We start from the raw sequence: 12,253 nt of genomic DNA on the forward strand, positions 1-12,253 counted from the left end.
TTGGGGTTCACAGAATTATACGTCCCCCTTTCCACCACACATCATGAGGCGACAACATCAATGCATCTGGTGATGTGCTGGAAACGACCCCAAAAGGCTGTGGCAGGGCCTTAGTGCTGAGGCAGGGAGAGCACATTTAACATCTTTTTTTTTATTTAATTTTTTTTTTCAACCTGTATTCGATCTCGTAAATTTTATGTTTGCCGCCCTCAATTTTAAAAGAAATTGAATTTCATATTTTTCATCGCAGGTGTACGAAACGGTTTTTTGGTATGCCGTGCGTTGTTATGCAATGGTTGTGCAGGTGTAGTGGGAAATATGGTATTGTTATTCATTCGCGGTCAACACGCCACACTGTTAAATTTTGATTTTGTTAATCAATGTTGCTACATTGGTAGCGAAATGTCCGATTCATGAAAGATATTGTATTGTAAAATGTTATGAATAAACTTGTATGGTAGTTGGTGTGTATGGCCGCACCGTCTTCGGAATAAACATGTTTTAAACAGATAGTTTGTCTCCGATGGTTTTTGTATAGGGTTAATGGAGAGTGAAATAAGATCAAATATAGAACATTTGCAAAGATGCCGATTTCTAGACAAATTTCGAAGCTTAGACTAATTCCGCCGCCGAGCTAGGCCTTATACGAAGTCGAGTTTTAAAGTATAAAACCCCACCTAAAATGTTGAAGTCGCATCTGGATAATTGAAATGTTAACATTATCATTGGTGATTATGTATAGTTATAAGTATAAGTGCAATTCTTTGCTCCTCATTATTAGCTCTGCCCCAACCATGATGGACTAATACTGGAGACTTAATATTTAATTTCATATTTAAATGAATTATAGGTACACTTTACGGGGACAAGCTCTATTGTCCTGGTAAGTCTTATATAGTTTGTTTCATATAATTTAAAATCATGTAAAGTGCCATTTTTTCGGGCGGGAACCTATGCAGCTCTATTTTTCAAAATTGTTTTGCTCAGCCCCAAGCATGGTGGGGTACTGAAGATTCTTATACATGTTGTTTGAAAAAATAATAGATGTCATTTCCGGAGACCTTGCAGCTCTATTTTAAACAGTTTGGTATACCGTGCGTTGTTTATGCAAATGAGTTTGTGCAGGTGTATTATGGGGAAGATGGTATTTTAGTCATTCGCGGTCAACACGCCACACTGTTAAATGTTGTTGTTGTTAATTCTTTACATTAGAAGATTGCTCAAATCATGTAAATAAAACATTTGCCGGCCGGGAACCTATCAGCTCCCTTCTTTTAGTTTGCAAAAGTACTCTCGAAAAGAACTCCATGTGGAAAAGAAGGCCACCAAAGAGTACTAAAAATGAAGGAGCACATGGGCTTCTTTTAGAGGTTTTATGACAGTCTATTTAATGAAAATTAACGCCATGCAACTTTGTTTCTGATTATAAAAAAGGTCCACTTGTTTAGGCCTGACATTTACAACCCTCAGAATATCTCTTTTTCAAAATAACAGGAAAAAAATAATTAATTTATTATTTTTTTTATTTATTTTTTTTTTATTAAAAAAAAAAATATCCGTAGAGGTTCGAACCCAAACTACTAATAGCTGAGAGCACCCAAAGCTGAGCATTACCCGTTAGGCCACAAAGTAGTACATGACTGAACAGCTGATAATAGTCTATTTATACGTGTATTACGTAATTCATCATTTCATCATAAATATCACATTAAGCTTGTTAAAACCAAAATGATCAGTTAGCTCAGTCGCCTGAGCGTCGTGTTGACAACACGTATGTCGTGGGTTCGATTCCCACGCTGGTCGGTGGAATAGAGTTAAAGGCATGCGGCCACTGTGTTTGGGGTTCACAGAATTATACGTCCCCCTTTCCACCACACATCATGAGGCGACAACATCAATGCATCTGGTGATGTGCTGGAAACGACCCCAAAAGGCTGTGGCAGGGCCTTAGTGCTGAGGCAGGGAGAGCACATTTAACATCTTTTTTTTAATTTAATTTTTTTTTTCAACCTGTATTCGATCTCGTAAATTTTATGTTTGCCGCCCTCAATTTTAAAAGAAATTGAATTTCATATTTTTCATCGCAGGTGTACGAAACGGTTTTTTGGTATGCCGTGCGTTGTTATGCAATGGTTGTGCAGGTGTAGTGGGAAATATGGTATTGTTATTCATTCGCGGTCAACACGCCACACTGTTAAATTTTGATTTTGTTAATCAATGTTGCTACATTGGTAGCGAAATGTCCGATTCATGCAAGATATTGTATTGTAAAATGTTATGAATAAACTTTTATGGTAGTTGGTGTGTATGGCCGCACCGTCTTCGGAATAAACATGTTTTAAACAGATAGTTTGTCTCCGATGGTTTTTGTATAGGGTTAAAACATTTGCAAAGATGCCGATTTCTAGACCGTATTTCGAAGCTTAGACTAATTCCGCCGCCGGGCTAGGCCTTATACGAAGTCGAGTTTTAAAGTATAAAACCCCACCTAAAATGTTGAAGTCGCATCTGGATAATTGAAATGTTAACATTATCATTGGTGATTATGTATAGTTATAAGTATAAGTGCAATTCTTTGCTCTTCATTATTAGCTCTGCCCCAACCATGATGGGCTAATACTGGAGACTTAATATTTAATTTCATATTTCAATGAATTATAGGTGCACTTTACGAGGACAAGCTCTTTTGTCCTGGTGAGTCTTATATAGTTTGTTTCATATAATTTAAAATCATGTAAAGTGCCATTTTTTCGGGCGGGAACCTATGCAGCTCTATTTTTCAAAATTGTCTTTGCTCAGCCCCAAGCATGGTGGGGTACTGAAGATTCTTATACATGTCGTTTGAAAAAATAATAGATGTCATTTCCGGAGACCTTGCAGCTCTATTTTAAACAGTTTGGTATACCGTGCGTTGTTATGCAAATGAGTTTGTGCAGGTGTATTATGGGGAAGATGGTATTTTAGTCATTCGCGGTCAACACGCCACACTGTTAAATTTTGTTGTTGTTAATTCTTTACATTAGAAGATTGCTCAAATCATGTAAATAAAACATTTTCCGGCCGGGAACCTATCAGCTCCCTTCTTTTAGTTTGCAAAAGTACTTTCGAAAAGAACTCCATGTGGAAAAGAAGGCCACCCAAGAGTACTAAAAATGAAGGAGCACATGGGCTTCTTTTAGAGGTTTTATGGCAGTCTATTTAATGAAAAATAAAGCCATGCAACTTTGTTTCTGATTATAAAAAAGGTCCACTTGTTTAGGCCTGACATTTACAACCCTCAGAATATCTCTTTTTCAAAATAACAGGAAAAAAATAATTTATTATTTTTTTTTTTTATTTATTTTTTTTTTATTTAAAAAAAAATATCCGTAGAGGTTCGAACCCAAACTACTATAGCTGAGAGCACCCAAAGCTGAGCATTACCCGTTAGGCCACAAAGTAGTACATGACTGAACAGCTGATAATAGTCTATTTATACGTGTATTACGTAATTATTCATTTCATCATAAATATCACATTAAGCTTGTTAAAACCAAAATGATCAGTTAGCTCAGTCGCCTGAGCGTCGTGTTGACAGCACGTATGTCGTGGGTTCGATTCCCACGCTGGTCGGTGGAATAGAGTTAAAGGCATGCGGCCACTGTGTTTGGGGTTCACAGAATTATACGTCCCCCTTTCCACCACACATCATGAGGCGACAACATCAATGCATCTGGTGATGTGCTGGAAACGACCCCAAAAGGCTGTGGCAGGGCCTTAGTGCTGAGGCAGGGAGAGCTTTTTTTTTATTTAATTTTTTTTTTCAACCTGTATTCGATCTCGTAAATTGTATGTTTGCCGCCCTCAATTTTAAAAGAAATTGAATTTTATATTTTCATCGCAGGTGTACGAAACGGTTGGTATGCCGTGCGTTGTTATGCAATGGTTGTGCAGGTGTAGTGGGAAATATGGTATTGTTAGTCATTCGCGGTCAACACGCCACACTGTTAAATTTAGATTTTGTTAATCAATGTTGCTACAACATTGGTAGCGAAAATGTCCGATTCATGCAAGATATTGTATTGTAAAATGTTATGAATAAACTTTTATGGTAGTTGGTGTGTATGGCCGCACCGTCTTCGGAATAAACATGTTTTAAACAGATAGTTTGTCTCCGATGGTTTTTGTATAGGGTTTATTAGCTCTGCCCCAACCATGATGGGCTAATACTGGAGACTTAATATTTAATTTCATATTTCAATGAATTATAGGTGCACTTTACGAGGACAAGCTCTTTTGTCCTGGTGAGTCTTATATAGTTTGTTTCATATAATTTAAAATCATGTAAAGTGCCATTTTTTCGGGCGGGAACCTATGCAGCTCTATTTTTCAAAATTGTCTTTGCTCAGCCCCAAGCATGGTGGGGTACTGAAGATTCTTATACATGTCGTTTGAAAAAATAATAGATGTCATTTCCGGAGACCTTGCAGCTCTATTTTAAACAGTTTCGGAATAAACATGTTTTAAACAGATAGTTTGTCTCCGATGGTTTTTGTATAGGGTTAATGGAGAGTGAAATAAGATCAAATATAGAACATTTGCAAAGATGCCGATTTCTAGACCAATTTCGAAGCTTAGACTAATTCCGCCGCCGGGCTAGGCCTTATACGAAGTCGAGTTTTAAAGTATAAAACCCCACCTAAAATCTTGAAGTCGCATCTGGATAATTGAAATTTTAACATTATCATAGGTGATTATGTATAGTTATAAGTATAAGTGCAATTCTTTGCTCTATTTTCATTATTAGCTCTGCCCCAACCATGGTGGGCTAATACTGGAGACTTAATATTTAATTTCATATTTCAATGAATTATAGGTGCACTTTCCGGGGACAAGCTCTATTGTCCTGGTGAGTCTTATATACTAGTTTGTTTCATATAATTTTAAATTATTTCATCATAAATATCACATTAAATAACCTTGTTAAAACCAAAATGACCAGTTAGCTCAGTCGCCTGAGCGTCGTGTTGACAACACGTATGTCGTGGGTTTGATTCCCACGCTGGTCGGTGGAATAGAGTTAAAGGCATGCGGCCACCACGAAAACATCAATGCATCTGGTGATGTGCTGGAAACGACCCCAAAAGGCTGTGGCAGGGCCTTAGTGCTGAGGCAGGGAGTATTGTTTTTAAGCTGTAGTATATCTTAGAATTTGTAATCTTGGGTCTTAGCTTTCGTGATCTTAGGTCTTAGAGGGTCTTAGCTTTTGTGGTCTTAGGTTTCGTGACACCCGTGTCTAGGTGGTAATTGTCCGGTTAGTAGGCCTAGTTTTCCGGGTGGTAGTTGTCCTATAGACCCCATTTTATGAGCACATTATGCATAATTAGGCTACTCAACGTATTTACAAAACTTTGTTTTAGAACTATAATAAACAATACAACTACTATTAGCTAGAATTATGTAATATAAGCACGTATAGTAATAAGTATAAACTACGCGCCGTGTGTGCTTCTGGCCATGTTAATTGCAATTCATTTGATCCAGCACGCTCGAAGTGTTAACTGAATCAAGATTCAAGAAATTGTATTGCTCCATAATTGAAGAAAATAATAAAACTACAAAGAAAAATACATCAAATATAGCATCCTCCATCGGGTGTCGCATGCCTCGCTGGCTTGCAGTCTGTCAATACCCGATCTGCTTGTCCGGACGTGACACGACGGCTGCACAAACGCCGAACGAGATCGAATGAATGGGATTTCCTAATGTGACGTCACTGTCAACAGACTTGTTTAGACCTCTCTCCCCTTTTGAGCTATTTGTGGCGCTGACTTTGTCTTTAGTTTCGCTATATATACAGCGGGAGCTTCATATAGGTTCAATTTTCTTTTGTAGTTTGTTTTCATCATATTAATATACAAGGTGTTTTACCATACCAGTGGATACTGAAGTCTGATATTTCACGTACTCCCATATTGGTATAGAATAGCTCTGGATACTGTTCTCTGTAGACTGTAGTGTAGGCCTACTAACTAACACACACAATAGTAGTACAGCAGTACTACGTTTTACTACTCGTACTAACTAAGTTATCGATTCATTGGCCTAAAATCGTCTAAAATATGCCGAGAAAACAAACAACAAAACGCACTAAAACTGCGGCTAATAAAGGAAAAGGTGATGACAGCCAGAATGATTCAGCCAAGAAGATGAAATCAGACGAAGGTTAGTAAAATTATATGTTGTTAATGTTAGTAATAATAATAATATATTTTTTGAATGATTCCTCAGTTCCTTTTATTTTAATACAACAATACCAATGGCATGATACTGGATCCATGGAGAAGTTAGACTATATTTATAGCTCCATGATCTTAGGGGTGGCGCATAATAAAACATACCGATAATACGACAGTATAACTCTACGAGAGAGATACGTACTGTAAGAGATACTATTTTTCTGTTTATATAATAAATGTATGTATTGATATTGAAATATTGAGTTGCCTCTGCATTTTCGCCTTTCGCATGCCACCACATAAACCCATGTTTTATATTTTAGATTCTGTTTTGGAAGCTCAGGATGAATCCCAAGATACCAGCACTACTAATGCCTTTACAAGTGCTGTCCAGATCACTGAAAACGATACAAAAATACCTGGTGGTGAAAACAAGGTTTCTTATGAAGACCAAACGTACTTAAAGAGAAATGATAAACCTGGAACACTTGTCATGCTGGCTCAAAAATACACCGATGAGTAAGTATAATTATAATAATAACCGAATAAATATTAATTATGCTTTTATTCTCTAGGAATGGCAACCAATTTTAGTCTGTTTTGATATAAATTAAATAAGGGTATATACTTCGTAAATGGCAACTTTTAAAATAATGAATGAGGTCATTATATTGTGTTATCTAAAGTTTCAAATCACCTAAACAAATTCCTAGTGATTAAAATGTATACTAGCATTTTAATATAGGGGTATTGGTCATGTACTGCCACCAAGGTTTTTCAATTCCACAATTTCACCACCAAAAATTAACTAAATCAGATGCCTTACTTGACCGTATTTCCTTTTTTTAGTACTGAACCTAAGGGCTGGTGGATGAGTGAGAAGTTGGATGGATTACGTGCGTTCTGGAATGGAAATAATTTTTACTCCAGACTTGGAAATAAATTTGATGCTCCTAAGTATTTCACAAAAGTAAGATAAATGTATTTACAATAAACCCAAATACTAGTTAAAATTTAACATATTTTTTTCTTGACCTAAAAATACAGCTCACAATAACATATACTGTAATTGATATGTCTTTCTTTCCTAGAATTTTCCAAAAGACATACAACTTGATGGAGAGCTGTTTTTGGATAGAGGACAATTTCCCAAGGCAGTCAGTATTGTAAAAACTCATGGTGTTGACAAAGGATGGAAAAATCTCAAATTTGAGGTACAAATTTAAAATCATTATATACAAGAACTGTCAATTTTAAAATAATATCCTCCTATCTCCATGATTCCATCCATTGTGAAAAAAAAATCTAATTGTAATATTACTAGTTTGATTGTTCGATCCTATTTAGTAAAAACTGTATTATCCGTAACTTGTAGATCTTTGATGCACCTAATATTGAAGCCACGTTTGAAGACAGAATTGAAGCTATAGCAGATTACTTTGACAAAAACAGGTTTGTATGAGTTTCAATGTGGTGGTCAAAACTTAGTTTCTTTTTGCATAATTATTTATACTGGTATTTTGATACTTTGTACGTTTATTTTCAGCAATCCATATGTTCATGTTTTGGAACATGTTTTGTGCAAAGGCAAAGAACATGTTGAAGAGCAACTAAAGCTGGTTGAGGCAGTGAACGGAGAAGGCCTTATGATACGAGAAGCCGGCTCAGAGTATGAATTTGGGGTCCGCTCAAGTACTTTGTTGAAAATAAAATCCTTCTATGATGCCGAGGTAAAGCAACTTTAGATTATTGAAATCAATCCTTAATATCCCATAATAATGCCATTAAATAACAAAACAACAAATGTTATTCAAATTTTATTTTAACAATCTATTAATTACTTTATTTTATTTAGGCCATTGTTATTGGCTATGAACCTGGGAAAGGCCGTAACACAGGTGTAGTAGGCGCTCTTCGGTGTAAAATGGAAAGTGGAATTGAATTTTCTGTTGGGTCAGGGTAAGTTAGCATATTTTAATTAATACGTCTAGTATAATTTATATAATTATGTATATTATCTTAATGCTTGATTTCCATCATGCCAAATAATCCATCTACTATTTCACCAATGTTTTTTATCTGAATTTAGATTAAATGATGCTGATCGCCGCAAACCACCAAAGAAAGGAAGTATTATAACTTACAGATTCCAAGAATTGACAAAATCAAAAAAACCAAGATTTCCAACATTTGTAGGTCAGTATCTTTAATATCAAATTTTTTTGAGTGTCTTCTCAAGTACATGTGATATATGATTTAGTACAGTATACTTTCAGAATTATTAGTGGTTATTGAATGTTGTAGAATAAAATTGATTGATAGGTATTGTTTAAAATGTTTTTTTAATTGCAGGTGTTCGTATTGATGCTGATAAACCTAAGGATGCTGTACTGCCAACTGGCAAGACTGTATAAAGATTAACAAAGATAGTTTTGATGATCAAGTATTAATTTATAAGCAACATTGTAATGGAGTATGTAACAACTATTTAAACGTACAATTTTGAATTACTTACAGGTGTTATTATGATTCTAAATTAAGTTATACTCGGGCCAAATGATTGCAATGAAATAGACATTCATTATTGTTTTGGAAATGTATATGTTTTGAATTGATGGTTTTTACATTTTTTATTTGATGATAATTCATAATGCATGATAGATTGCTGTATTATTTATCTTTATTAGATATTACTAAAAGATGTCTGATTTGGGACATAATTTACAAGACGCAAAGTAGACATTAGATAAACATTTTCTGTTTATTCACTTAATAAATCTTTCAATATTTGTATTCAAATCAAATGTAAACATTGATATTTAACTGTATATTTTTGTAAGACAATTTTAACATTAGCTTGTGTATTTAATATTTCAATATCAACTGAGACAGCAATAAAGAATATATAAATTCAATTTTTAGTATAATGTTCAATAGAAAATTAGTGCAATTTCCTTGTATGGAATGTTTTAGAAATTAGTGTAATTGCAAGCAATTGAAGTATCAAATATTTGTATAATTTAAATTTGTTGTTTGTTGTCTGTAGGCAGCTGGAATGATGGTTAAATCATGTTTTATTTTTTAGTGCGGGTGTAATAAATCTAGATAATCAGAAATATTGTTTTATTTTGAATTAAATACTATACAATGTATTGAGAAATACTGTATTTGTGATTGGTTGCCTAGTTAGTCAAAGCGTAATTACTCGTCGCGGGGTGAACAAGTAGGCCGCCGCCACCGGTGGGGAAACGATTCGTTTTTTAACGCGACGTGTGTTTTTGTTGTGTGGTACAGCTGCTAGCTTCTAGGCCTCCTACTACAATTTGTATTTATTTTTTTGTAAAATGGTGTATAATACAGTGGATAAGACTGGATTTAAGGTAAATATAAGTATGATTGTATGTGGACATATGCGAGGCTATCTACTAGGCTAGTTTGGCCTTTCTGTTCTAGTCTAATACAACTACTAGCTAGGTGTATTACTATTATTAGAGACGTTTCGCCCCAGGGACGGTTATGCCCGGGACGTTTCGGCCCAGGTTTATATTACCTTATATGATCTAAAAATATTATTATTAATAATAATTTCCATGATATAGGAATGACGTGAAAACAATTTGATATGCAAAAAACAGCAGTAACCAACAGCATTACCTCACTCAGTCACAGTTTTATAAATGAATTAAATATTATTAATTAATAAACAAGAAGAGAATGATGATGATGAATGATAATTCTAATTTAAACATTAAACTGTTGCATCATTAATACTTGTCCATTTATTTGCACTTTATTAAAGTACTGTATATGATTTAAACACAGTACAGTACACTAATCTATATATTTGGTGTTTTTGTAGTGGTCTATTGAAGATAAACCAGTAACCATAGCAAAATGGGATGGAGCAGCAGTAAAGAATTCTCTAGATGATGCTGTTAGAAAGGTATACAGTATTTTTTAAATGGATCTATCCACATTTTAGGCATACTCTCTATTTATTTTGTATGTAAAAATTAATTTTGGTTTCTATCTATTGCAGATTATGAATGAGAAATATAAGTATGAGGAGAACTTTAAAATGATGGATACACGGTTGTGGATATGTACCATCTCATGTTTATTTGCAATGTTTGCACTCGGATGGGATTTTTTTTACCCATTTCCAGCATCTAGGAATGTACTATTCTCATGTGTTGTATCATATCCTTTCTAATATAACAAGAATTAATGTATTTTGTATTTAATTAGTATACTCAAATATACAGTATGGAACAAATAATATAACTTAGTTGGAGATAACAAATAAATAAATCACTTCAATTTCCATTACACATTTTCATCACAAATTCTATCACACATTCCCATTACAATAAATATTTTCATCACACATTCCCAACACATAACAATTTCCATTACACATTTTCATCACAAATTCTATCACACATTCCCATTACAATAAATATTTTCATCACACATTCCCAACACATAACAATTTCTATCACACATTTTCATCACAAATTCTATCACACATTTTCTACTACTTGTTTCCTTAACTATTTGCTTACCTATTTTATAATGATGGGCATATTAACCCTGTATACAACATACATAGAAAGGAGTCATTTCTTGGTGTCACATGAGAAGGATCAAGCTGGTATTGATCCTGATAATGTCTGGATTATTGATTCAAGCTTAAAAAGGTAAACCTTTTTTTTTATTAAGATCCATAGAAGATTAATTTTTAAATAACTACAGGTTATTACAGTAATACACAATTATTATTATGATTTGATTGATTGATCACTTTATTTCAGAATAAATATTCCATATTTACAACAAATTTGACATTTATTATTTAATTTATAATCTATTATTAGGTTTGATGATTTGTACACACTAGTGTTTCACTACACGAATGGAACAACTTGTGCACAACGTGAGTCATCTCTTACCAAATCTGTCAGCTCATGGTTTGATGAAGACGGCACACTTCAGCTGCAACTTTTTGAAAAAGATGTACAAAGTCTTCATGATGAAATTTCATCGAGTGAAAAGAAAGATAAATGAATTGTTCAAATGTAAAAATAACTCAAACAATTTGATTAAAATTTATCAATATTAAAAATGGACTTTGATGTCTTCACATGGTTACAAACCATACTAATATTGGACCATCATTAATAATAAAACTGATACGTCATGGTTTAATATACTGTAGTTTGTTGCACTGCTTTTCATTATGTTTGCCAAAGCTTTTTTTTTAAAGAAGTTCTTTGTTATTTGTAATTCTAAATAGTAAATACACTTTGTTAATACTGTATTTAATAAAAGAATTCGGCACCATGAATCAGAAAATAGTGTTCAAACTGTCATTCTGTGTTGCCTATACATAATAATAATTTACTGTATGTTTATCTTCCAACAAGAATCGCAGTTGCACTACGGATGAAGCAGAGATCAGTATGACACAATTAGATAATCGTTTAAACTGCCAACCACACCCACATTGACACAGTACATCTTAATAGATTGACTCAATGTGCCAGATGATTTCAATGAAACTAAATACTAATTTTTAGACAAAACCCGCATACAGTAATCGTAGTAGTACATAACACAAGGTTTCATGTCTGAGCATCTTGGAAAATTATTTAAAGCATTACGTAATAAAAAATAACACATATTGACACTATAATAACATAGCTTGTGAAACCACTCTATTTTTCCATGTACCTATTTTCGAATTTCGCCATCTAAAATGTTCGTTATCTAAAATGTAAGAATAAATCCATTTTTTTTTCTGAGATAAAATAAAACATGTTTTCTAGAAATTGTATATTTTATTGCCGACTTCATAATTTCCTGATCCTCGTTTTAGATAATAATTATAATGTTTCCTTAAACGTCGGAAACTAATGTTAATAGTGCGCATGATCAGTCTGGAACAAAGGCTATTATCTACTACGACCTTACGTTTTTCTGGTGTATAAATCCTAATCAACATAATCAACGCAGTAACGGGAATTCAATGCGTA

The 12,253-nt window shown here is 33.9% G+C and overlaps 2 protein-coding genes across 2 annotated transcripts; both read left to right on the top strand.

Annotated features, from left to right (window-relative positions):
- The first annotated feature begins 5,775 nt into the window (after positions 1–5,775).
- Positions 5,776–9,378, top strand: LOC144842227 (DNA ligase-like). The gene is made up of 9 exons (XM_078698636.1): positions 5,776–6,204; positions 6,542–6,737; positions 7,068–7,188; positions 7,310–7,432; positions 7,594–7,670; positions 7,765–7,948; positions 8,074–8,177; positions 8,308–8,414; positions 8,571–9,378. The coding sequence occupies exons 1-9, from the start codon at positions 6,102–6,104 to the stop codon at positions 8,630–8,632; spliced, it is 1,077 nt and encodes a 358-aa protein (XP_078554762.1). The 5' UTR covers positions 5,776–6,101; the 3' UTR covers positions 8,633–9,378.
- Positions 9,379–9,529: 151 nt separating this feature from the next.
- LOC144842968 (signal peptidase complex subunit 2-like) lies at positions 9,530–11,565 on the top strand. The gene is made up of 5 exons (XM_078699602.1): positions 9,530–9,598; positions 10,078–10,161; positions 10,258–10,417; positions 10,783–10,918; positions 11,096–11,565. Exons 1-5 carry the CDS (start codon positions 9,563–9,565, stop codon positions 11,283–11,285), a joined length of 606 nt encoding a protein of 201 aa, XP_078555728.1. The 5' UTR covers positions 9,530–9,562; the 3' UTR covers positions 11,286–11,565.
- Positions 11,566–12,253: the final 688 nt, after the last annotated feature.

The sequence above is a fragment of the Antedon bifida genome, chromosome 5, assembly GCF_963402885.1.
Source record: "Antedon bifida chromosome 5, ecAntBifi1.1, whole genome shotgun sequence".
In the NCBI taxonomy this organism is placed as follows: domain Eukaryota; kingdom Metazoa; phylum Echinodermata; class Crinoidea; order Comatulida; family Antedonidae; genus Antedon; species Antedon bifida.